The sequence below is a fragment of the Podarcis muralis genome, chromosome 10 (assembly GCF_964188315.1).
Source record: "Podarcis muralis chromosome 10, rPodMur119.hap1.1, whole genome shotgun sequence".
Lineage (NCBI taxonomy): Eukaryota > Metazoa > Chordata > Lepidosauria > Squamata > Lacertidae > Podarcis > Podarcis muralis.
The window spans coordinates 77,007,007-77,034,916 of NC_135664.1; the positions used below are offsets into that span (position 1 = coordinate 77,007,007).

The window sequence follows — 27,910 nt, forward strand, 5'->3', positions numbered from 1 at the left end:
CCTGTCCAGACACAGCGATTCTGCCCAGTCCAACCATTGGTCCCCTGGAGAGGAGAGGAAATCCCGAGGGGAGGGGGGAGGCCTTCTCCGCAATCCCACCCAGGAAGCAGCCAGAAACCTTTTCCTCTCTCTCAGGCTGCCATCTTTATTGTCTTTTCCACTGAGGGTGAGGATAATGTACACCTGTCCTCAGAAACAGGGGTGCAGAGTCCATGGAATGGCTCTCAGGATTGATAGAGAAGTTGCACCTCAAAAGCATTTCTGTTCCCCTTATTCTTCGTAGCCAATGTCAGAGTGACGGACAAGCTGAGATACAACCCATCATCATCCGATGACAGTGACGGCATGAATCTTCCCAGTCAAAGGACCCATTTTCAGGATAGACAGTGCCTGGGGCTGGAGGCTCTACACACCGGGTGTGCCTGTGCAGGCCAAAGACTGCCAGTATTAGTACAGGTGAGGTGTGTGTCATTCCCAAATTTACAGACTGTGTGTGAATGAGAGTTTGTGGGTGGGATTATAGTTTATGGCAACCATGTGATTTTCTCCACCCATAACATTTCGTAAGCTAATATTGCAGTACGAATTCCAAAATAACTACAAAAAATCACAAGATGATAATAATAGTACAGTGGTACCTCGGGTTAAGAACTGAATTCGTTCTGCAGCTCTGTTCTTAATCTGAAACTGTTCTTAACCTGAAGCACCACTTTAGCTAATGGGGCCTCCTGCTGCCCAAGACAGGTGTTGATCATCATGTGAGCTGGGCACAGGTGGGCTGAAGCGAGCTGCTGCCATTCCTGTGGAGCCTCCTTTTATTGACACAAGTATGCAAGCCAGGCAAATACATTTTTGGGCTGTGGCCTTTACATCTTCCGTCCCAAAATCGTGGGGTGGTACAAAGTTATTTTGGCACCTGTTCCACAGCGTCATTTCCCCCTTGCTCAATGTATGATGAATGGAGACAAACGTCTCATGGGAAAGGGTTACAGACAGGACACCGCAAACTGCTGAGATCGCAAAAGGTCAGGCAGAGGTGGAACGATGTACAGACAGCTGTGGCTTGTCGGGGGGGGGGTTGCCCTGCACCCCAAGGTCACGCGTGCAGGCAGATTGTGGCTGCCTGCTGGTGGAAAGTGTGCTCCCTCCGGACCCCACTGTCCACTCCGCAATATCCCTACACACCAGAGCAGGATTTCTGTTCTCATCCTGAAGCAAAGTTCTTAACCCAAGGTACTATTTCTGGGTTAGCAGAGTCTGTAACCTGAAGCGCCTGTAACCCGAGGCACCACTCTAGATGTTATACTATTAGTATCTTCCCCAAGCCACTCTGGGCAGCTTACAGTACATATAGGTAAAGGTAAAGGGACCCCTGACCGGAAGGTCCAGTTGCGGGAAACTCTGGGGTTGCGGCACTCATCTCGCTTTATTGGCCGAGGGAGCCGGCGTACAGCTTCCGGGTCGTGTGGCCAGCAGAACTAAGCGCTTCTGGCGAATCAGAGCAGAGCACGGAAACGCCGTTTACCTTCCCGCCAGAGCGGTACCTATTTATCTACTTGCTCTTTGATGTGCTTTCGAACTGCTAGGTTGGCAGGAGCAGGGACCAAGCAACGGGAGCTCACCCTGTCGCAGGGATTTGAACCGCCGACCTTCTGATCAGCAAGTCCTAAGCTCTGGGGTTTAACCCACAACGCCACCCGCGTCCCTACAGTACATATACAAGACAGTAAAACATCCAAAAATTAAAAACCTCCTGATACAGCTGTCTTCTAAATGTCAGATAGTTGCCTGTTTCCTAGCCCTCTGAAGGGAGGGCATTCCATGGGGCAGGAAGCCCTCTGCCTGGTTCCCTGGAACTTCACTTCTAACTGCAAGGGAACCAGCAGAAGACTCTCGGAGGCGGACCTCCCTGTCCGGACTGAACGATTGGGGTAAAGATGCTCCGTCAGGTTCACAGGGCCGAGGCTGAGGAGGGCTTTAGGTTGCAGATCTTGCTCCTCCATAATGATTGATGTATAGGTAGCAGAGTAGGAGAAAACACTCAGAGGCAGAAAAAAAAATCAGCTGAGAAATTTATTACTGAAGACAGATAAGCATGACAGGACCCAAAAAATAGCAAAAATGTAACTCACAGTAAAACCCTGACTTAGCAAACCAAAACAGCACTCAAGTAAGAAACAGACAAGCAGAGTAGAGTAATATCAGAATATGAAGTGGGAGCAGGCGCATTTCAATACTGCAATTTATATATAATTCAAAGTCAGAGTAATCCTGGGACTAGATAACAAGCCTCCAGGTGGACGTGCCCCACCTGCCCTTCTCTTTCCTCTTCCGCACGGGCAGAATCTGCCCTCAGGACTGTGGGATTCACGGTTGTTCTCCTCCACTCCATCCACCAGGGCTTGACTTCAGGTGCAGCAGAATTCCCCACCCAGCCCATCAACGATTTGAGACCCATCAGCTTTCCTCACCTGGTTTAGCCGGCTGGTGGAAGCCGTTGCTTGAACCCCTGTTGCATGCTGACAGCTTCTGGAAGCCACAGGTGAGAGCTGAGTGCAGGGTGGGCACCAAGGGTGGAAAAATGACCCCAGGAGGTGCAGGACATGTCCCCCACCAAAGGAACTACTTATCCCCAACACCCCATGACATCTCGATTCAGGTAGGTAGCCGTGTTGGTCTGACGCACTTGAAATAAAACATTTAAAAATAGTCCAGTAGCACCTTAGAGACCAACTAAGATTGTTCTAGGTATAAGCTTTGGTGTGCATGCACAATTCTTCAGATACACTGACACAGATGTCACCAGACCCTTGTATATCGTGGGAGGGTGGGGTGGGGTTTTTCTCAGAAGGGTACTCCTACTACCATCTCCCACTATATGAAGAACTGTGAATGCACACAAAAGCTTATATCTAGAACCTAAGGTGCAACTGGACTATTTTTTTACTTTTTTACTTCAACTGTGTCAGACCAATATGTCTACCTACCATGAAGAACAGTTATCTCCTTGCCTTGAATATCCTGCCTTTCATATTAGGATAGTCCTCTGTCAGAAGACAAGCACAGGATCAGGCAGCACATCATCATTATAAAGAACCTTTGGGGTGGGTGTTTCCGTCTGGGATTCCCATGTGCCATCTGCTTTCCTTCTGCTTCTTCTGCTCTCTCCATGCAATGTGAGGCATGTAGATGGAGGTCCATCTCCAAGAACAGGAGCTTCCCTGAGCACCCATTCAGCTGACCCCAAGCACCAAGCCTTGTCACTAGTTCTCTGACTGACCCAGACCACAGTCCCTGGAAGAGATGTAGGCCTGGGTCTCCCAAAATAATCCATATGGACCTCCTGAGGTCAGTGGGACTGTGCAGGTGATTCATGAAGATCTAGAGGTGTAAACGGGGCAACCACTTGATTTGAAAGGCAGTCCCACAGGACAACAGTATTCCAAGATCATGCTGTGTTATTAAAGATGATTGAGGATCTTGAAAGGTTCCTGATGCATTACTACCATTTGACATCATACCATTTTCATTTCCTAAAAATTGGGAACATAGGTAGGACATGGGAGAATGTAAGAGATGTTGAAATAAGAGAAGGTGCTAATGGCGGTTGATGTGTTCTCTTTCCCTTTGTTCTCTTCCTTGAAACCCAAACAGGATTTGCTTTCTGCCCACTCTGAAAAAGGTGATGGAGAAGACAGAATTGTGGGGGACAGGGCACCTTTCGTTTCATTAGGAATAGCCATTAAAATGTGTGAAATGTGGAATATGCATCACTGAATGAGCACACATAGTTCACATCAACGAACACAAAAAGGAAAGAAGCCATTCAAAGGTATGTAGTGCGGAAAGAGCTTCTCTTTCAACTCAAAACTTAGAACACACCAGCGGACTCACACAGAGAGAAAACCTTTTAAGTGCAGGGAGTGTGGGAAGAATTTCAGTCAGAGTGGAAACCTTAAATTGCACAAAGGGACTCACACAGGGGGAAAACCATATGAATGTATGGTGTGTGGAAAGAACATTAATAATAGTGGAAGCCTTAGAAGATATCAACGGACTCACACAGGGGAGAAACCATTTAAATGCATGGAGTGTGGAAAGGAATTCAGTCAGAGTGGAGATCTTAGAAGACATCAACGGACTCACACAGGGGAGAAACCATTTAAATGTATCGCGTGTGGAAAGAGCTTCAGTCGGAGTGGAATCCTTAGAACACATCAACGGACTCACACAGGGGAGAAACCATTTAAATGCATAGAGTGTGGAAAGAGCTTCAGTCAGAGTGGAGACCTTAGAAATCATCAACGGACTCACACAGGGGAGAAACCATTTAAATGCATGGAGTGTGGAAAGGAATTCAGTCAGAGTGGAGATCTTAGAAGACATCAACGGACTCACACAGGGGAGAAACCATTTAAATGTATCGCGTGTGGAAAGAGCTTCAGTCAGAGTGCAATACTTAGAACACATCAACGGACTCACACAGGGGAGAAACCATTTAAATGCATAGAGTGTGGAAAGAGCTTCAGTCAGAGTGGAGACCTTAGAAATCATCAACGGACTCACACAGGGGAGAAACCATTTCAATGTATGGAGTGTGGAAAAGAATTCAGTCAGAGTGGAGATCTTAGAAGACATCAACGGACTCACACAGGGGAGAAACCATTTGAATGCATGGAGTGTGGAAAGAGCTTTAGTGAAAATCGAAAGCTTAGAAATCATCAACGGACTCACACAGGGGAGAAACCATTTGAATGCATGGAGTGTGGAAAGAGCTTTAGTGAAAATGGAAGCCTTAGGAAACATCAATGGACTCACACAGGGGAGAAACCATTTCAATGTATGGAGTGTGGAAAGAGCTTTAGTAACAGAGGATGCCTTAGAACACATCAATGGACTCACACAGGGGAGAAACCATTTAAATGCATAGAGTGTGGAAAGAGCTTCAGTCAGAGTGGAGACCTTAGAAATCATCAACGGACTCACACAGGGGAGAAACCATTTCAATGTATGGAGTGTGGAAAGGAATTCAGTCAGAGTGGAGATCTTAGAAGACATCAACGGACTCACACAGGGGAGAAACCATTTGAATGCATGGAGTGTGGAAAGAGCTTTAGTGAAAATCGAAAGCTTAGAAATCATCAACGGACTCACACAGGGGAGAAACCATTTGAATGCATGGAGTGTGGAAAGAGCTTTAGTGAAAATGGAAGCCTTAGGAAACATCAATGGACTCACACAGGGGAGAAACCATTTAAATGTATCGAGTGTGGAAAGAGCTTCAGTCGGAGTGGAAACCTTAGAAATCATCAACAGACTCACACAGGGGAGAAACCATTTGAATGCATGGAGTGTGGAAAGAGCTTTAGTGATTGTGGAAGCCTTAGATCACATCAATGGACTCACACAGGGGAGAAACCATATAAATGTCTGGAGTGTGGAAAGAGTTTTAGTGAAAATGGAAGCCTTAGGAAACATCAATGGACTCACACAGGGGAGAAACCATTTAAATGCATGGAGTGTGGAAAGGAATTCAGTCAGAGTGGAGATCTTAGAAGACATCAACGGACTCACACAGGGGAGAAACCATTTAAATGCATGGAGTGTGGAAAGAGCTTTAGTGAAAATGGAAAGCTTAGGAACCATCAACGGACTCACACAGGGGAGAAACCATTTAAATGTATCGAGTGTGGAAAGAGCTTTAGTAAAAGTGGAAACCTTAGAACACATCAACGGACTCACACAGGGGAGAAACCATATAAATGTATAGAGTGCGGAAAGAGCTTCAGTGATAGTGGATGTCTTAGAAGACATCAACGGACTCACACAGGGGAGAAACCATTTAAATGCATGGAATGTGGAAAGAGCTTCAGTCAGAGTGGAGACCTTAGAAATCATCAACGGACTCACACAGGGGAGAAACCATTTCAATGTATGGAGTGTGGAAAGAGCTTTAGTAACAGAGGATGCCTTAGAACACATCAACGGACTCACACAGGGGAGAAACCAGATACCGTATTTTTCGCCCCATAAGACGCACCTAGTGTTTTTTTGGGGGGGGGGAATAAAGAAAAAATATATTTTTCCTGGCTGGCTTCCCCCGACCCCAGCCCCCAGAACAGGCTGCTGCCTGCAAGCCTTGCGAACCTGGTGCGCAAGGCTTGTGGACATCTGCCCGAAGCATGGGGCGGGCTCTGCAGCGTGCCCCATGATTCGGGCTGCAGGCTGCCGCCTGCAAGCCTTGCGAACCCGGTGGGAGCTGCCGCTGGGCGCGTGAGGCTTGCGGATAGCTTCCTGAAGCCTGGAGAGCGAGAGGGGTCGGTGCACACAGATGCCTCTCGCTCTCCAGGCTTCAGCGAAAGCCTGCATTCGCCCCATAGGACGCACGCACATTTCCCCTTCATTTTTGGAGGGGAAAAATGTGTCCTATAGGGCGAAAAATACGGTAAATGTATTGAGTGTGGAAAGAGCTTTAGTAATAGTGGAAGCCTTAGAAATCATCAACGACTCACACAGGGGAGAAACGATTTAAATGTATCGAGTGTGGAAAGAGCTTTAGTGAAAATGGAAGCCTTAGAACACATCAACGGACTCACACACGGGAGAAACCATTTAAGGGTATGGACTGTAGAAGGAGCTTCAGTCAGAGTGGAACCCTTGATTTATGTCAACAGACTCACACAAAAGACAAACCGTATAACCGTATTTTTCACTCTATAAGACTTAACAGACCACAAGACGCACCTAGTTTTTGGAGGACGAAAACAAGAAAAAAAATATTCTGCATCCCAGAAGCAAGAGGGATTGCTGCGCAGCAAAAGTAGCAATCCCTCTTGCTGTTCTGGCTTCTGGGATAGCTGCACAGCCTGCATTCGCTCCATAAGACGCACACACATTTCCCCTTACTTTTTAGGAGGGAAGAAGTGAGTCTTATAGAGCAAAAAATACGGTAAAATCAGGAAAGTACTCTTAGTGGAAGTTCAAATTCAACAGACTTATGGACAGGAAGAACTTTAAGAGTTGAAACCCTTCAGACCATCAACAAACTCAGAAGAGAAGCAGTTTAAATGAAAAGACTGCAAAAAGTGCTTTCTTTATAATGGAGTATTTAAGGAACAGGGACACGGGTGGCACTGTGGGTTAAACCACAGAGCCTAGGACTTGCCGATCAGAAGGTCGGTGGTTCGAATCCCCACAACGTGGTGAGCTCCCGTTGCTTGGTCACTGTTCCTGCCGACCTAGCAGTTTGAAATCATGTCAAATTGCAAGTAGATAAATAGGTACCGCTCTGATGGGAAGGTAAACGGTGCTTCTATGCGCTGCTCTGGTTCGCCAGAAGCGGCTTAGTCCTGCTGGCCACATGACCCAGAAGCTGTAGCCCGGCTCCCTCGGCCAATAAAGTGAGATGAGCACCGCAACCCCAGAGTCGTCTTTGACTGGACCTAATGGTCAGGGGTCCCTTTACCTTTACCTTTATTTAAGGAACATCTAGGGACTCTCACATGGGAGAACCCATTTAGATGTATGGAGTGTGGGACGTCTTCCTCTCAGAGTCCACTCTGAGCAATGAACTCAGCAGGAAATCATTCCTACAAGCATGAGGTATATGTGAAGTTCTGGTGTTTATATATAAAAAATTCCTTCCAGTAGCACCTTAAAGACCAACTAGGTTAGTTCTTGGTAGGAGCTTTCGTGTGCATGCACACTTCTTCAGATACACTTCTTCTTCTGAAGAAGTGTGCATGCACACGAAAGCTCATACCAAGAACTAACTTAGTTGGTCTTTAAGGTGCTACTGGAAGGAATTTTTTTTGTTTTGACTATGGCAGACCAACACGGCTACCAATCTGTAACTGGTGTTTATATGTAAAACTATAATAATGAAATCAGGCAACATCTCACAATGGTGAGTATAATTTTAGATGAAAGTACCTTTGGTTTTTGCACCATACTCTGTCATTCTGCCACCGTATGATCTCCCAGCACTGCTTCTTCACCAGAACTTTTTCGCTGCCTCCTGCCCTGCGCGTTCTGAAGAAAACTTGAAATACTGAAATTGAATGGGGGATTTCCCCCCCAGCCTAATTTCAAGAGGGGGAAGGAGGGGCTGCAGGTATCAGAGAAGTCTCCTGGGGGCCCCATCTTCGCTCATGCAACCCATGGGGCAACCCCAGAGCTCCTGCTCATTCTGGGGTTTGAGGAAGATAGTATTTTTCCATAGTCCCAGAATTTTTGATTCAATCATGCTTCTCAGGAGTTTTCCCACCAGAGGACCACAGTGCTGTAGTGTGTTCCCACCATTTCAGAACACCATTTCAGATAAAACCACAGCGGACTTTGCCACCAAACTCTGCCAATTTGTCCTTACCCACAACAACTTCAAATTCGGTGATGACCTGTTCCTTCAGATCAGCGGCACAGCAATGGGCACCCGCATGGCCCCACAGTATTCCAACATCTTCATGGCAGATTTAGAACAATGTTTCCTAAACTCCTACCCATTCAAACCTCTCTTGTACCTGCGATACATTGATGATATTTTTATCATCTGGACACATGGTCAACAGACCCTGGACACCTTCCACCAGAAATTCAATGATTTCACCTCACAATCAACCTAACAATGAATCAATCTATGCAAGAAATACATTTTTTGGGCACTACTATAAAAATACAGGATGGGCGCATAGACACCACCTTATACCGTAAACCAACTGACCGACAAACATATCTACATGCCTCTAGCTACCATCCCAAACATACCAAACAGTCCATTGTATATAGCCAGGCACTACGTTACAGCCGTATCTGTTCCAATTCTACAGACAGAGACTCTCACCTAAGAGATCTACAGCAAACCTTTTTAGAACTAAAATACCCAGCAGATGAAGTTAGACAACAGATCAACAGAGCCAGACTGATACCCAGAGAGAACTTGCTGCAAGACAGACCCCAGACCCAAAAAAGAAAATAACAGAACACCTCTAGTCATCACATACAGCTCCCAAGTTAAAACAGTACAACGCATCATCAGACATCTACAACCTCTCCTGGACAATGACAGTTCTCTTTCTCAAGCTCTGGGAGGAAGACCTTTCATTGCCTACAGACAGCCACCCAATCTTAAACAACTCCTAACCCACAATAATACTACAACCAGACTTAACACGGACACTGGCACCAGAGCCTGCAATAAACCCAGATGCCAACTTTGCTGCCACATACACCCGGACAACACCATTACTGGCCCCAACAACATCACACATACCGTCTCAGGACTATTTAATTGCTCATCGTCTAACATTGTATATGCCATCAAATGCCAACAGTGTCCTTCAGCTCTCTATATTGGACAAACAGGCCAAACCTTACGCCAAAGAATAAACGGACATAAATCGGACATCAAGAATCACAAGACAGAGAAACCAGTAGGAGAACACTTCAATCTCCCAGGACATTCTATACAAGATCTCAAAGTAGCTGTTTTACTACAAAGGAATTTCAGAAATAGACTGGAAAGAGAAGCTGCTGAATTGCAACTCATTACCAAACTTAAAACCATGGAGAGACCTGGTCTGAACAAAGACATTGGATTCTTATCTCACTATACATGACAAAGCCATTTTTCACCTTCTCACCCCTTGCTTTTTCCTGTAAGACCTATTGCAGTCGTTTAGAGTCGTCAACAGGCTCATCACAGCTATCTGCCAATCACCCATTCCCACCACCCTTCTGAGTAATACCCTCCCCACCTTCTCACTATATAGAAGGATCTGGCAACTTCTGTTTCAGTGTATCTGAAGAAGTGTGCATGCACACGAAAGCTCATACCAAGAACTAACTTAGTTGGTCTTTAAGGTGCTACTGGAAGGATTTTTTTTTGTTTTGACTACGGAGAAGACCTTCAGAAAGGGACAGAAGGAGAATCAAGAGCCTCAGGATCTGGACCACTAAGTTTTATACCTACACCTTTGGGTTCTGATGAGCCTGAGAAAGTGATACCACCGCCAAAGGGAGAATAGAACTATCTCAACATGTCTCTGCAACTACTAAGTTGGAACATTCATGGTTTTAATTCCCCTGAGAAAAGGAAGAAGATTTTTCATTTATTAAAAAAGGAACAATTAGACTTAATTTGCCTACAGGAAACACATGTGATTAGGCTCCATAGGAAAGTTTTAATCAATAAGAGACTGGGTCAAGAATTTATTTCATCTGATAGAGTGAAGAAGAGAGGAGTTGCTATCTATGCAAAAGAAAGCCTATCACCAAAATTTCTTTTTAAAGATGAGCAAGGAAGAATTTTGGCAATTGAAATTCAAATACAAGGAGAAATTCTTTTGATTTTGGGAATTTATGCACCAAATGAGGGGAAGTCGGAATTTTACAAGAAGTTGCATGAGACAATGCTGGATTATGTGGACTATAATAACATCATTATGATGGGTGACATGAATGGGGTGGTATCTACGAATATGGATAAAGCGCAAAGTCAAAGCATAACAAAAGAGGGCAGGCTACCAAAAACTTTTTTTGAACTAACTGACAACATGGATCTGATTGACATTTGGAGAACAAAAAACCCCTTAGGAAGAGAAGGGACATTCTTCTCTGAAGCCAAAATGACACGGACAAGAACTGACCAAATATGGATAACTAGAGGATTGGCTCCCAAGACTAGAAAGGTGGAAATCTGCCCAAAAACCTGCTCCGACCATAATGCAGTAAAGATGGAAATGAGATTAAATTTAACTGGCTCCTTCAGATGGAAGATGAATGACACCTTATTAAGAGACCAAGAGATTGTCAAGAAGGCCCAAAAGAACCTGTGGGACTACTTTGAAGTAAACTTGAAAACCACAGTGGAAAAAAGAATAATCTGGGATGCAAGTAAAGCGGTGATGAGGGGGTGTCTGATACAACAGAATGCAATAAAAAAGAGAACCCAAAATGAGAAAAAAGACAGAATTTTTGAGAAAATAAAAGAAGGAGAGAAAAAATTAAGATTGAAACCAAAGTCACAGGAGATTCTGAGAGAAATTAAATTATATCAAGTACAATATATGAAATTGATAAATCAGGAAGTCGAATGGAAAATCAAACAAATGAGACAAAAGACCTTTGAATCGGCTAATAAATGTGGAAAACTGCTAGCATGGCAGTTGAAAAAAAGACAGAAGTTGAACACGGTTACCAATCTTGAGATTGAGGGGAGAAATATCCAAATCCTGTGGAGATTAGAAAATGCTTCCAGAGATACTTCAAACAACTTTATACCCAGGGGCCGCAGAAAGAGACGGATATAGACCAATTTTTAAGAACTAATGGATTACAAAAACTATCTCAAGAAAACAAGACAATATTGAACCATAAGATAACGGAACAGGAGATTGAAGGTGCCATTCAGAACATGCAACTGGGCAAGTCTCCAGGGCCGGATGGGTTAACCTCCAAGTATTATAAGACTTTGAAAGACTATTTAATTCAACCATTAAAGGAGGTGTGCAACGAGATTATGGAGGGGAAGAAGGCACCGGAGTCGTGGAAAGAAGCTTTCATCACACTTATACCAAAATCTGAAGCTGAGAAGACACAACTCAAGAACTACCGTCCCATTTCCCTTTTAAATGTGGATTATAAAATTTTTGCAGATATTTTAGCTAACAGATTAAAAAGAGTGTTAAATGAAGTGATCCATAAAGACCAGGCAGGCTTCCTCCCAGGTAGACATTTGTCTGACAATACAAGGAACATTATTGATATTTTGGAGTTATTGCAAACAAACACTAACACAAGAGCAGTTTTGATTTTTATTGATGCGGAGAAGGCCTTTGACAATATCTCTTGGAATTTTATGAAGAAAAATCTTAAGGGAATGGGAGTGGGACGGGGGTTTGAAAATGGTATAGACGCAATCTATTCAGAACAAAAAGCAAAATTGATAGTTAATAACGTGGTGTCAGAAGAGTTTAAAATTGAAAAAGGAACACGACAGGGTTGCCCTATCTCTCCATTGCTATTTATTTCGGCCCTGGAGGTGCTCTTGAACATGATTAGGAGGGACCGGTTGATTAAAGGAATCCAGGTCGGAGCTAAACAATATAAACTCAGGGCCTTTGCAGATGACCTGGTTTTGACATTACAGGAGCCAGAATCTAGTACGAAAAGAGTTTTAGAACTGATTCAAGAATTTGGTCAGGTGGCAGGATTTAAATTAAACAAGCAAAAAACTAAGGTTTTGGAGAAAAAATTGACAACAATGGAAAAAGAAAGGTTTCAGAAGGAGACAGATTTAAATGTGGTGAAGAAAGTGAAATATCTAGGGATTAATATGACGGCCAAAAATTTGAATTTATTTAAAGATAATTATGAAAAATGTTGGTCAGAGGTTAAAAAAGATTTAGAAATTTGGTCAAAATTGAAGCTTTCCTTGTTGGGTTGAATTGCTGCCATAAAGATGAATGTACTGCCAAAAATGCTGTTCTTGTTTCAAACTTTGCAGATTGTGGACAGGATGGACTGTTTCAAGGGGTGGCAGAGAGACATTTCTAAGTTTGTCTGGCCGGGCAAAAAGCCCAGAATAAAATTTAAAATATTGACTGATGCTAAAGAAAGAGGGGGAGTTGCTCTGCCAGACATAATAATAATAATAATAATAATAATAATAATAATAATAATAATAATAATAATAATAATAATAATAATAATATATTATTTGTACCCCGCCCATCTGGCTGGGTTTCCCCAGCCACTCTGGGCGGCTTCCAACAAAGATAAAAAATACACTAAAATGTCACATATTAAAAACTTCCCTGAACAGGGCTGCCTTCAGATGTCTCCTGAATGTCAGGTAGTTGTTTATCGCTTTGACATCTGATGGGAGGGCGTTCCACAGGACGGGCGCCACTACCGAGAAGTTGACATGAAGTTGTATTATGAATCAGCAGCATTCTGCTGGTTGAAAGACTGGCTACTTCTGGAGAACACTGACATTTTGGATTTGGAAGGGTTTAACAATGCGTTTGGGTGGCATGCATATCTGTGGTACGACAAGGTTAAAATTCATAGAGCATTCAAGAACCATATTGTCAGGAAAGCAGTGTTTAATGTCTGGATAAGATATAAAGATTTATTAGAAAACAAGACCCCAAGGTGGCTATCACCCATGGAAGCTAAGGCTCTGAACAGACTCAATATGGAGGCCAAGTGGCCGAAATATTGGGAGATATTAGAACAAAATGGAGACACATTGAGATTGCAGAGTTTTGAGAAATTAAAAGATAAAGTGCAAGATTGGCTACATTATTATCAAATTAGAGAGGTTTTTAATATGGATAAAAAAATAGGCTTCCAGGTGGAAAAATCGAAATTAGAAACAGAATTGTTAGAACCTAAAACTAAGGTACTTTCAAGAATGTATAACTTGCTGTTAAAATGGAACACTCAGGATGAAACGGTCAAATCAGCTATGATTAAGTGGGCGCAAGACATTGGTTATAACATTATGTTGCTGACTGAGAACAGTTATGGACCCCCGGTGTGAAATTTACGGCATGTAATGCCTTAAAAGAAAATATTATGAAAACGATATATAGGTGGTACATGACACCAGTCAAGCTTGCAAAAGTATATCATTTGCCTGATAATAAATGTTGGAAATGTAGAGAAAATGAGGGAACATTCTTTCACCTTTGGTGGATGTGCCCAAAGGTCAAGGCTTTCTGGGAAATGATCTACAATGAACTGAAAAAGGTATTTAAATATACCTTTCTTAAGAAACCAGAGGCCTTCCTTTTGGGCATTGTCGGCCGATTGGTGCCAAAGAAGGACAGAACTTTTTTTATGTATGCAACAACAGCAGCAAGAATACTCATCGCAAAGTACTAGAAGACACAAGATTTACCCACTCTGGAAGAATGGCAGATGCAAGTGATAGACTACATGGAATTGGCAGAAATGACTGGCAGAATCCGAGACCTGGGAGAAGAGTTAGTGGAAGAGGACTGGAAGAAATTTAAAGACTACCTGCAAAAACATTGCAAAGTGTTTGAATGTTAAAATGATGTTCAGGCTATAAAGATAATATGGCATTAGTGACATATTTGAAAGGAATATGTAAAAAATGTTTTAAAAGAATAAGGGTGAAAAAGAATTGAATAATATTATGTCAAATTTAAACTAAATGGCACAAAGGGATTAAGTTATAAAGAACAGGTAAAAATGGACTTACAAGGAAAGGAAAATTGGAGACATAATAGGTTGGAAAGTATAAATATAGAATAAGATTTGAAAGAAGGTAAGGTACTGCTGAATATGAGTGTGTAAAAGAAAAGGGAGGTGTGAGGAAGTCAGGAAAGAAGGTTATAAAAATAATAAGTAAAAAATTGGATTTTCATGTTTCTGTTTTTCTGTTTTTCTGTTTTTCTTTTATTTACTTTTTGTATGTTTTTTTGCTGTATTTTTCTGTTTCTGTTTGAATGTGATAATGTTTTCTTTTTTTCTGGTTGATTATAAAGTTAGTTTTATTATTTAAAATTTCAATAAATATATTTTAAAAATAAATAAATCCTTGGGCACGTCCACCAAAGGTGAAAGAATGTACCTTCAGTTTCTTTACATTTCCAGCATTTATTATCGGGCAAATGATAAATTTTTGCAAGCTTGACTGGGGTCATGTACCACCTATAAATCATTTTCATAATATTCTCTCTTAGGGCATTACATGCCGTAAACGTCATACCTGTGGTCCATAACTGTTCCCAGTCAGCAAACATAATATTATGTCCAACATCTTGTGCCCATTTAATCATAGCAGATTTCACCATTTCATCCTGAGTATTCCATTTCAACAGCAAGTTATACATCTTTGACAAAATCTTAGTTTTGGGTTCTAACAGTTCTGTTTCTAATTTTGATTTTTCCACCTGGAAGCCAATGTTCTTTTTTTCCCTTAAATAATATTTATTAAAGTTTCAAGTAGTACAAAAGATAAAAAGAAAAAAGAACAAAAAAGAAAATTTCCCCCTTTATAATCCAAATTTTCAATAACTTTCTTCCAGAACTTCCCCTCACCTCCCCTTCTTGTATTCCATGTCCAAATATTTATCCAACAAGTTCTTACCCCTAAATTTTTAGCCTTAATTTGTTATCATATTTAATTCAGTTTACATATCAACTTTTAACTTATATACATCAATCATTTATACTTAAAAATTTTTTCTTCTAAGGTCAACCCAGTTTCCCTTCCACGGATTCCCCATTTTTATACTAATAACAACAAAAAATTAAAAAAAATCAAACAGCCTTTGGATTTCCAAACGCCACCCTCCCTTCCCCGGTTTCGATCCCAGAACCATTGTCCATTGCCTTTTCAGAGCTTTCGCTTCCATCGGTGACAACCACCTTGGGGTTTTATTTTCCAATAAATCCTTGTATCTTATCCAAACATTAAACAATGCTTTCCTGACAATATGATTTTTGAATGCTTTATGTGCTTTGACCTTATCATACCATAAATATGCATGCCATCCAAATACGTTGTTAAAGCCTTCTAGATCCAAAATGTCAGTATTTTCAAGAAGTAGCCATTCTTTCAACCAGCAAAAAGCTGCTGATTCATAGTAAAGTTTAAAGTCTGGCAGGGCAAATCCACCTCTTTCCTTTGCATCAGTTAATATCTTAAATTTTATTCTGGGCTTCTTGCCCTGCCAGACAAATCTAGAGATATCTCTCTGCCACTTCTTGAAACAGTCCATCTTGTCCACAATTTGCAAGGTCTGAAACAAAAACAACATTCTAGGCAATACATTCATTTTTATCACAGCAATACGACGCAACAGTGAAAGCTTCAAATTTGACAAAATTTCTAAATCTTTTTTCACTTCTGTCCAACATGTTTCATAATTATCTTTAAATAAGTTACCATTTTTGGCTGTCATATTAATCCCCAAGTATTTCACTTTCTTAACCACAGTCAGGCCTGTCTCATTCTGAAACCTCTCTCTTTCAATTGGTGTTAAATTTTTCTCTAAAACCTTAGTTTTTAGCTTGTTCAGTTTAAATCCTGCCACTTGACCAAATTCTTGAATTAATTCTAAAACCCTTTTAGTACTAGATTCTGGCTCCTGTAACGTCAATCATCTGCAAATGCTCTCAGTTTGTACTGTTTGGCTCCGACCTGTATACCTTTAACCAACCGGTCCCTTCTAATCATATTCAGCAGAACCTCCAGGACCGATATGAAAAGCAGTGGGGAGATTGGGCACCCCTGTCGTGTCCCTTTTTCTATCTTAAATTCTTCCGTCACCACATTATTTACAATTAATTTAGCCTTTTGTTCAGAGTATATTGCACCTATACCATTTTCAAAACCTTGGCCTACCCCCATCCCCTGTAGGTTCTTCTTCATGAAACTCCAAGAGATGTTGTCAAAAGCTTTCTCCGCATCCACAAATATCAGAACTGCTTTAGTGTTTATATTCACTTCTAGTTTTTCCAAAATATCAATTATGTACCTCAAATTATCAGACAAGTGTCTTCCCGGGAGAAAGCCCGCTTGGTCTTTATGAATCTCTTCCATCAATACAAAGAGCTTCAGTTTCAATGCAAGCCTTAGAAGACATCATCGGACTCACACAGGGGAGAAACCATTTAAATGTATGGAGTTTGGAAGGAGCTTCAGTCTGAGTGGAACCCTTGATTTACATCAACAAACTCCCACATGAGAGAAACCCTATAAATGTCAAGTAGACAGAGGTTCAGTCCTAGTGGAAGTCCTACATCCACAGACTCATGGACAGGAAGAACTTTAACAGCTGACACCCTACAAACCCATCAACCCTCAAAGAGGAGAAGCTGTTTAAAGGGAAAGATTGCAGAAAGTGCTTTAGTGATAATGGAGTGTTTAAGGAACATCTAAGGACTCAGAGAGGAGAACCCATTTAGATGTATGGAGTGTGGGACATGTTCCTTTCAGAGTCCACTCTTTTGTTCCCAGCAATGAACTCAGCAGGAAATCCATCTTAAAAGCATGTCATGTATTTGAAGTTCTGGTGTTTATATGTAAAATTGTATAGTAATGAAATAATGAAGGTAACATCTCACTCTAGTGAGTATAATTTTAGATGTAAGGTACCTTTTGATAGTGAGGGGGAGTTGGTGAATCTGGATTTCTGGGATGCTCATTTGCCTGGAGGCAGCTGGCAGAAAGCTTTTCTTCGTGAAGCCCCTGCAGATGCCGAGTTCCTGACTTCCCTCCCAGACGACAGGAAGCGAAAGTCGCACATCCATTGCCCTGTGTCCTTCCAAGCCTCTTTCCTCCCTTGCTCCCTTCTGCCGGTTTGTGTGCCTGACTTGGATATCCTGTGTGCTGTATTTTAATATTGCTGAAACTGGATTTGCTCTCAGGAGCTACGTTTTGTGCCTCACTGGGGACCCAGTGAGAACTGTATGCTTTGAAAGCTCAGTAAACTATTCCTGAAGAAGTCCTGCTGCCTCTGTGTGTGTTTTTGACCTCAGTGTGGGACTTGCTCTGCACGTGGCCCCTACCCTGCTGCTACTTGGCTCATGCCCTGGAGTTGCTCTACTCAAGCATGCAAGACGGTTTTTGCACCAAACTCTGTCATCCCCCCACCGCATGATCTCCAAGCACTGATTCTTCACCCAAACTTCATCCCTGCCTCCTAACCATTCTGAAGAAAACTGATAATCCTGTAAGTTAATGGGTGATTTCCCCCCAAGCCTAATTGCAAGAGGGGAACGGAGGGGCTGCAGGGACCAGGGAAGTCTCCTGATGGGCCCATCTTCACTCTTGAACCCCATGGGGCAACCCCAGAGCTCCTCCTTATTCTGGGGTTTGGGGAAGGTAGTATTTTTCCATAGTCCCAGAAGTTTTTATTCAGTCATGCTGCTAGGGAGTTTTCCTACCAGAGGCCCACAGTGCATACTGCTATCATACTGATTGCACTGTTGTTTCTGCTTTTGCTGTCATGGAACAGCTGGGTGCAGGGGGGGAGGCACCAGTTGGGGGACCTACAAGGGAAGAAGGCTTAGATCCTGGGGACTGGTGGGGGGATGGCAGTGAGCAGAAAGAGGGAGGAAAGGGAGCAGAACGGGAGGGGAGGTGTTGCAAGCTGAGGAGGAAACAGGGTTTGGTGAGCAGGAAGAGGCTGGGGCAGAGAGCAGTTCAGACTCAGAGGGAGGAGAGGAGGGGGCCAGGAGACCCAGAGGAGGCCGGCTGCTGAAGCATCCAGGGAGACTCCCCCCTCCTGCTGTGACCAGCTCCCCTCCCCCCTGGTCTCCCAGAGCACACAGAGAAATCCAATTCAGACCCATGAGCCTGTACATGATATTAATGGGCGTAGGGTTTTTTTGTCCCAACATGCATCACTTTAATCTCATTGACAATGAACCGTATTTTCGGCCCATTCACCCCATTTGGAGAAGTCCCTTTGGAGCTCCTTGCAATCTCTCTCCTTGCAATCCCTCTTTATTTGCTCCAGTTGGCTGGACTCCTCCCTTTATTCCACAGGGACCCGCAGGGTCAGCCCGACGAGCTGGGGGACTGAGCAGCCTCGCACCTAGATTTTTCTATAACACCCCCCCCCTCCCAAGGAAAGGCTCAACATCCACGCCCATGGGGGCCTGTGGCCAGCCCAGACCCTGGAGCATCTGCATCTCTGCCCCAGCTTGAAACGTGAGGAGGGGAAGTTAGGGGCTGCAGTGCTGGCGAACCTTATCTCCCCCTCCCCGTCCAGACAGAGGAATGGCCTTGTGGGGTTGGAGAAGAGAGTCCCATCTGGGTGGTGTGGAGTGGGCAGTGCGGGGGCTTCTAACTGTAAAGTAGGGAGGGCCCTCCTGAGTCATCTAGTTGAACCCCCAGCATAGCAGGAATCTCAGCTAAGCATCACAGGCAGGGGGCCATCCAAGCTCCCCCCACCCCACCCAAGGAAGGCACTCTCCCCACTGGCTGTGCTGTACTGCCCTCTCAATGGCCCCTCCTGGCACACTTTCCTGTGGCCAACGACTCTTCCCCAGGGAGGGCATCTGAACAAGAGACCCCCCGCTGTAGGGTGCTGTGTTGATGTCCGCCAGGCTAAGGAAAAGCAAAGCAGCTGCGCATTGGCACCGATGGCTCCCAGACTTCAGCCAGTGCCCTCCAGGTGTTCTGAGTGCAGGCATCGTGCTGGCTGGCACTGAGGGGAACTGCAGGCCCATCTGCCTAGGGGGCACCTGCGTGGAGATGGCGGTGCCAGGGAGAAGAGCCGCGGGTTCAGCCAGAGGCTCCTAAAGGCTCTGCCCAGTTTCTTGGCGTGGAAGATGTGACCAGCCAGCAGGGGCTGGGGCTGGCCCCTCCTGGCCCCTGTTACCCAAGGTAAAGGACCCCTGGTCAAGTCCAGCCAAAGGCGACTATGGGGACTTACTTCTGAGTAAGCGTGCATCAGATGGAACGGCAAATCCCTTTGAGCCGCGTAGGGGTTACTCCTAAGTAAGCATGCATCAGGCCGGGCTGCAGAGTGGTGCTTCCAAGAGAAGCCAGTTTGCACATCTCATGGGATTTAATGTCTTTATAAATGCACGGGGATAAGTGCATTTATAGAGACACATTTCCACAAAACACCCAAACTCCGGCATGTGGCCGCAGGTGATACAATAGGAGCCTTTCTGCAAATGGCCTTTGCAACACAACTCACTGGGTGGTAACAAAATACACACATTGGCCTCTTTGCAACGTAGCCCCGTTTCCTCAATGAATCCACCCATTGCAGTAAAACCTGAGCTGAAATAGTAAGGAGAGCAAAACATCAGCCCTGTCTGACCCCCGTCAGCCCCCAGACTCCCCCAGTCACGTGGCAGGAGAGTCATCCTGAGCCCCCCCCCCCGAGATGGGTACGGCATCCTGGATGATCGATATGATCCATTGATGATCCACATGATCCAAACAGACTTGTCCAAAGAGCAGATCTCTAGGCCTGGATGAAACGGGTCTGCGGTGATGGATTCTGGAGTCAAGAAATCCTCCCTTTCCAGTGATCTCTCAGGCTGGCCAGGAAAAGGCAGCGAGCAGGAATCCTCAGGGATCCCGATGGACAGACCTGTCATGTTGCCAAAACACGAACTCGGAGTCTGATCTGATTTCCATGCAGAACTCATTTTGTGACTTCGCTGTTGGATTGTCGGGATCAGCCCCTCCCCCCTCTCCTGATCCCCCAGAAGGAAGACCGGGGGGGGGGATTTCCTCTCCTCCTCCCCCCCCACCCGCTCAACACTTTCCCTCCCCTCCCGGCACATCCTTCTCTCATCCCGCCCACACAATCCCAAATCACACCCCCAATACATTGCTCCTCCTCCTCCTCCTCCTCCTCCTCCTCCTCCTCCTCCTCCTCCAATCCTGCTTCGCTCCGGAAATGAGGGGGGAGCCCCCCTCCCAACCTGCCTGCTTCTCCCGCAAGTGGAGCGTCCACTCCGGATTGCTGCTCTGCGGCGTAGCTGGGGGGGGGGGGAGGAGGACGGGAAGAGGAGGATCCCCGCCCAACGTGGATGTTGCAGGAAAGAAATGAGAATCGGAGCGAGGACAAAGAGGTAAAGGGGTCCGGGGGGGGGGGGGGAGAGGGGAGAAAAGGACCCAGAGACCCCTCCAGCTCCCCAAGCGCCTTCCGTGGGGCCTGGATCCCGGCACGCGTGCTGCGAAGGGGCGGAGATGGGGCGCCCACCTACGAGGACTCCCTGGGGCGCGGAGAAACGGGTCAGGAAAGGGTTAAGGGGTGAGGGAGGCGCCTGGATAGAGACCCCCCTGTCCCTCCCTTGCTCCTGTCGGGGGGGGCGGGAATGGAGAGGTGTGGCGCGCAGGGCGAGGGGTGACCCGAGCCAAGGGGACCTTTGGGTGCAGGGGAGACTCCGGGAGAGAGGGAGGGGGTCGAGGAATGGGGGGAGGGAGGGGAGCATCCCTGGGTCAGAGAAGGGCAGCGGGGGGGGGGAATAGGAAGACCAGTCTTTGGGGAGAAGTCTCCATCGTGGCGCCCGCTGGGAATAACCGGAGCGCTAGGGGCTCCTAGAGAGAGGTGGGCCACGAAAGGGTTAACGGGCACGAGGGATAGAGACCCCCCCTGTCCCTTCCTGGCTCGTCTTGGGGGGCCCCTCCGGCTGGAGAGATGGGGGCGCAGGACGTGGGGGGAGTGGTGCCAAGGAAGCCTCCGGATGCAGGGGAGACTCCGGGAGAGAGGGAGGGGGTCAAGGACTTGGGGGGGGAGGAAGGGCAGCATTGGCAGGGGGGGGAGATAGGAAGACCACTCTTGGGGGGGTCTCCATCGTGCCTTCCTCGGGGAATCTCCGGAGGGGACGCCTTGGCTTCTCCCTCCCGCCCAGGAATGCCCCCTTCAAGGCGACCAGAGAGGGATCCCTGGAAAGTGGGGGTCCTGTCCCCCCACCCCTATTTTCCTGCAATCTCCATCCTCTTCCCACCCCATAAGCCCCTGCCCTGTCCAGACACAGCGATTCTGCCCAGTCCAACCACTGGTCCCCTGGAGAGGAGAGGAAATCCCGAGAAGAAGAGGGGAGGGGGGAGGCCTTCTCAGAAGTGGCTCTTGGTTTCCGCAATCCCACCCAGGAAGCAGCCAGAAACCTTTTCCTCTCTCTCAGGCTGCCATCTTTATTGTCTTTTCCACTGAGGATGAGGATAATGTACACCTGTCCTCAGAAACAGGGGTGCAGAGTCCATGAAATGGAAATTGCACCTCAAAAGCATTTCTGTTCCTCTCATTCTTTGTAGCCAATGTCAGAGTGACTGACAAGCTGAGATACAACCCATCATCATCCGATGACAGCGACTGCATGAATCTTCCCAGTCAAAGGACCCATTTTCATGATAGACAGTGCCTGGGGCTGGAGGCTCTACACACTGGGTGTGCCTGTGCAGGCCAAAGACTGCCAGTATTAGCACAGGTGAGGTGTGTGACATCCCCAAATTTACAGACTGTGTGTGAATGAGAGTTTGTGGGTGGGATTATAATTTACGGCAACCCTGTGATTTTCTCCACCCATAACATTTCGTAAGCTAATATTGCAGTACGAATTCCAAAATAACTACAAAAAATCACAAGATGATAATAATAGTACACTGGTACCTCGGGTTAAGAACTGAATTCGTTCTGCAGCTCTGTTCTTAATCTGAAACTGTTCTTAACCTGAAGCACCACTTTAGCTAATGGGGCCTCCTGCTGCCCAAGACAGGTGTTGATCATCATGTGAGCTGGGCACAGGTGGGCTGAAGCGAGCTGCTGCCATTCCTGTGGAGCCTCCTTTTATTGACAGGACACCGCAAACTGCTGAGATCGCAAAAGGTCAGGCAGAGGTGGAACGATGTACAGACAGCTGTGGCTTGTCCGGGGGGGGGGTTGCCCTGCACCCCAAGGTCACGCGTGCAGGCAGATTGTGGCTGCCTGCTGGTGGAAAGTGTCTCCCTCCGGACCCCACTGTCCACTCCGCAATATCCCTACACACCAGAGCAGGATTTCTGTTCTCATCCTGAAGCAAAGTTCTTAACCCAAGGTACTATTTCTGGGTTAGCAGAGTCTGTAACCTGAAGCGCCTGTAACCCGAGGCACCACTCTAGATGTTATACTATTAGTATCTTCCCCAAGCCACTCTGGGCAGCTTACAGTACATATAGGTAAAGGTAAAGGGACCCCTGACCGGAAGGTCCAGTTGCGGGAAACTCTGGGGTTGCGGCACTCATCTCGCTTTATTGGCCGAGGGAGCCGGCGTACAGCTTCCGGGTCGTGTGGCCAGCAGAACTAAGCGCTTCTGGCGAATCAGAGCAGAGCACGGAAACGCCGTTTACCTTCCCGCCAGAGCAGTACCTATTTATCTACTTGCTCTTTGATGTGCTTTCGAACTGCTAGGTTGGCAGGAGCAGGGACTGAGCAATAGGAGCTCACCCTGTCGCAGGGATTTGAACCGCCGACCTTCTGATCAGCAAGTCCTAAGTTCTGGGGTTTAACCCACAACGCTACCTGCGTCCCTACAGTACATATACAAGACAGTAAAATATCCAAAAATTAAAAACCTCCTGATACAGCTGTCTTCTAAATGTCAGATAGTTGCCTGTTTCCTAGCCCTCTGAAGGGAGGGCATTCCATGGGGCAGGAAGCCCTCTGCCTGGTTCCCTGGAACTTCACTTCTAACTGCAAGGGAACCAGCAGAAGACTCTCGGAGGCGGACCTCCCTGTCGGGACTGAACGACTGGGGTAAAGATGCTCCGTCAGGTTCACAGGGCCGAGGCTGAGGAGGGCTTTAGGTTGCAGATCTTGCTCCTCCATAATGATTGATGTATAGGTAGCAGAGTAGGAGAAAACACTCAGAGGCGGGGGGGGGGGAAATCAGCTGAGAAATTTATTACTGAAGACAGATAAGCATGACAGGACCCAAAAAATAGCAAAAATGTAACTCACAGTAAAACCCTGACTTAGCAAACCAAAACAGCACTCAAGTAAGAAACAGACAAGCAGAGTAGAGTAATATCAGACTATGAAGTGGGAGCAGGCGCATTTCAATACTGTAATTTATATATAATTCAAAGTCAGAGTAACCCTGGGACTAGATAACAAGCCTCCAGGTGGACGTGCCCCACCTGCCCTTCACTTTCCTCTTCCGCACGGGCAGAATCTGCCTTCAGGACTGTGGGATTCACGGTTGTTCTCCTCCTCTCCATCCACCAGGGCTTGACTTCAGGTGCAGCAGAATTCCCCAGCCCCCCAAGGATTTGAGACCCATCAGCTTTCCACACCTGGTTTAGCCGGCTGGTAGAAGCCGTTGCTTGAACCCCTGTTGCATGCTGACAGCTTCTGGAAGCCACAGGTGAGAGCTGAGTGCAGGGTGGGGACCAAGGGTGGAAAAATGACCCCAGGAGGTGCAGGACATGTCCCCCACCAAAGGAACTACTGCTCCCCAACACCCCATGACATCTAGATTCAGGTAGGTAGCTGTGTTGGTCTGACACAGTTGAAATAAAACATTTAAAAATAGTCCAGTAGCACCTTAGAGACCAACTAAGATTGTTCTAGGTATAAGCTTTCGTGTGCATGCACAATTCTTCAGATGCACCGACACAGATGTCACCAGACCCTTGTATATCGTGGGAGGGTGGGGTGGGGTTTTTCTCAGAAGGGTACTCCTACTACCATCTCCCACTATATGAAGAACTGTGAATGCACACAAAAGCTTATATCTAGAACCTAAGGTGCAACTGGACTATTTTTTTACTTTTTTACTTCAACTGTGTCAGACCAATATGTCTACCTACCATGAAGAACAGTTATCTCCTTGCCTTGAATATCCTGCCTTTCAGATTAGGATAGTCCTCTGTCAGAAGACAAGCACAGGATCAGGCAGCACATCATCATTATAAAGAACCTTTGGGGTGGGTGTTTCCGTCTGGGATTCCCATGTGCCATCTGCTTTCCTTCTGCTTCTTCTGCTCTCTCCATGCAATGTGAGGCATGTAGATGGAGGTCCATCTCCAAGAACAGGAGCTTCCCTGAGCACCCATTCAGCTGACCCCAAGCACCAAGCCTTGTCACTAGTTCTCTGACTGACCCAGACCACAGTCCCTGGAAGAGATGTAGGCCTGGGTCTCCCAAAATAATCCATATGGACCTCCTGAGGTCAGTGGGACTGTGCAGGTGATTCATGAAGATCTAGAGGTGTAAACGGGGCAACCACTTGATTTGAAAGGCAGTCCCACAGGACAACAGTATTCCAAGATCATGCTGTGTTATTAAAGATGATTGAGGATCTTGAAAGGTTCCTGATGCATTACTACCATTTGACATCATACCATTTTCATTTCCTAAAAATTGGGAACATAGGTAGGACATGGGAGAATGTAAGAGATGTTGAAATAAGAGAAGGTGCTAATGGCGGTTGATGTGTTCTCTTTCCCTTTGTTCTCTTCCTTGAAACCCAAACAGGATTTGCTTTCTGCCCACTCTGAAAAAGGTGATGGAGAAGACAGAATTGTGGGGGACAGGGCACCTTTCGTTTCATTAGGAATAGCCATTAAAATGTGTGAAATGTGGAATATGCATCACTGAATGAGCACACATAGTTCACATCAACGAACACAAAAAGGAAAGAAGCCATTCAAAGGTATGTAGTGCGGAAAGAGATTCTCTTTCAACTCAAAACTTAGAACACACCAGCGGACTCACACAGAGAGAAAACGTTTTAAGTGCAGGGAGTGTGGGAAGAATTTCAGTCAGAGTGGAAACCTTAAATTGCACAAAGGGACTCACACAGGGGGAAAACCATATGAATGTATGGTGTGTGGAAAGAACATTAATAATAGTGGAAGCCTTAGAAGATATCAACGGACTCACACAGGGGAGAAACCGTTTAAATGCATGGAGTGTGGAAAGAGCTTCAGTCAGAGTGCACAACTTAGATCACATCAATGGACTCACACAGGGGAGAAACCATATAAATGTATCGAGTGTGGAAAGAGCTTTAGTGATATTGGAAGCCTTAGAAAACATCAACGGACTCACACAGGGGAGAAACCATTTAAATGTATCGAGTGTGGAAAGAGCTTCAGTCGGAGTGGAAACCTTAGAAATCATCAACAGACTCACACAGGGGAGAAACCATTTAAATGCATGGAGTGTGGAAAGGAATTCAGTCAGAGTGGACACCTCAATATACATCAACGGACTCACACAGGGGAGAAACCATATAAATGCATGGAGTGTGGAAAGAGCTTTAGTGATCGTGGAAGCCTTAGATCACATCAATGGACTCACACAGGGGAGAAACCATTTAAATGCATGGAGTGTGGAAAGGAATTCAGTCAGAGTGGAGCTCTTAGAAGACATCAACGGACTCACACAGGGGAGAAACCATTTAAATGCATGGAGTGTGGAAAGGAATTCAGTCAGAGTGGAAGCCTTAGATCACATCAACGGACTCACACAGGGGAGAAACCATTTAAATGCATGGAGTGTGGAAAGGAATTCAGTCAGAGTGGAGATCTTAGGAACCATCAACGGACTCACACAGGGGAGAAACCATTTCAATGTATGGAGTGTGGAAAGAGCTTTAGTAACAGAGGATGCCTTAGAACACATCAACGGACTCACACAGGGGAGAAACCATTTAAATGTATCGAGTGTGGAAAGAGCTTCAGTCAGAGTGGAAACCTTAGAAATCATCAACAGACTCACACAGGGGAGAAACCATTTGAATGCATGGAGTGTGGAAAGAGCTTTAGTGAAAATGGAAGCCTTAGAACACATCAACGGACTCACACAGCGGAGAAACCATTTAAATGTATCGAGTGTGGAAAGAGCTTCAGTCTGAGTGGAAACCTTAGAACACATCAACGGACTCACACAGGGGAGAAACCATTTAAATGCATGGAGTGTGGAAAGAGCTTTAGTAACAGAGGATTCCTTAGAACACATCAACGGACTCACACAGGGGAGAAACCATTTAAATGTATCGAGTGTGGAAAGAGCTTCAGTCGGAGTGGAAACCTTAGAAATCATCAACAGACTCACACAGGGGAGAAACCATTTGAATGCATGGAGTGTGGAAAGAGCTTTAGTGATCGTGGAAGCCTTAGATCACATCAATGGACTCACACAGGGGAGAAACCATTTAAATGCATGGAGTGTGGAAAGGAATTCAGTCAGAGTGGAGATCTTAGAAGACATCAACGGACTCACACAGGGGAGAAACCATTTAAATGCATGGAGTGTGGAAAGGAATTCAGTCAGAGTGGAGATCTTAGGAACCATCAACGGACTCACACAGGGGAGAAACCATATAAATGTCTGGAGTGTGGAAAGAGTTTTAGTGATCGTGGAAGCCTTAGATCACATCAACGGACTCACACAGGGGAGAAACCATTTAAATGTATCGAGTGTGGAAAGAGCTTTAGTGAAAATGGAAAGCTTAGGAACCATCAACGGACTCACACAGGGGAGAAACCATTTAAATGTATCGAGTGTGGAAAGAGCTTTAGTGAAAATGGAAAGCTTAGGAACCATCAATGGACTCACACAGGGGAGAAACCATATAAATGTATAGAGTGCGGAAAGAGCTTCAGTGATAGTGGATGTCTTAGAAGACATCAACGGACTCACACAGGGGAGAAACCATTTAAATGCATGGAGTGTGGAAAGAGCTTCAGTCAGAGTGGAGACCTTAGAAATCATCAACGGACTCACACAGGGGAGAAACCATTTCAATGTATGGAGTGTGGAAAGAGCTTTAGTAACAGAGGATGCCTTAGAACACATCAACGGACTCACACAGGGGAGAAACCAGATACCGTATTTTTCGCCCCATAGGACGCACCTAGGTTTTTTTTGGGGGGGGGGGGAATAAAGAAAAAAATATTTTTTTCCTGGCTGGCTTCCCCCGACCCCATCCCCCAGAACAGGCTGCTGCCTGCAAGCCTTGCGAACCTGGTGCGCAAGGCTTGTGGACATCTGCCCGAAGCACGGGGCGGGCTCTGCAGCGTGCCCCATGATTCGGGCTGCAGGCTGCCGCCTGCAAGCCTTGCGAACCCGGTGGGAGCTGCCGCTGGGCGCGCGAGGCTTGCGGATAGCTTCCTGAAGCCTGGAGAGCGAGAGGGGTCGGTGCACACAGATGCCTCTCGCTCTCCAGGCTTCAGCGAAAGCCTGCATTCGCCCCATAGGACGCACGCACATTTCCCCTTCATTTTTGGAGGGGAAAAATGTGTCCTATAGGGCGAAAAATACGGTAAATGTATTGAGTGTGGAAAGAGCTTTAGTAATAGTGGAAGCCTTAGAAATCATCAACGACTCACACAGGGGAGAAACCATTTAAATGTATCGAGTGTGGAAAGAGCTTTAGTGAAAATGGAAGCCTTAGAACACATCAACGGACTCAC

The 27,910-nt window shown here is 45.7% G+C and overlaps 2 protein-coding genes across 2 annotated transcripts in view; both read left to right on the forward strand.

Moving 5' to 3' along the window:
- Positions 1-266: 266 nt before the first annotated feature.
- On the forward strand, positions 267-27,879 carry LOC114605720 (uncharacterized). Its single transcript, XM_077935583.1, has 4 exons — positions 267-456; positions 2,400-2,542; positions 3,655-6,015; positions 25,467-27,879. Exons 3-4 carry the CDS (start codon positions 4,003-4,005, stop codon positions 27,342-27,344), a joined length of 3,891 nt encoding a protein of 1,296 aa, XP_077791709.1. The 5' UTR covers positions 267-456; positions 2,400-2,542; positions 3,655-4,002; the 3' UTR covers positions 27,345-27,879.
- Positions 20,399-27,910, forward strand: part of LOC144329055 (uncharacterized) — a 30,340-nt gene continuing 22,828 nt past the window's right edge. Inside the window, exon 1 of the mRNA XM_077935550.1 lies at positions 20,399-20,580. The gene's annotated coding sequence lies outside the window, so the exon portion shown is untranslated. The remainder of the gene's footprint in view (positions 20,581-27,910) is intronic.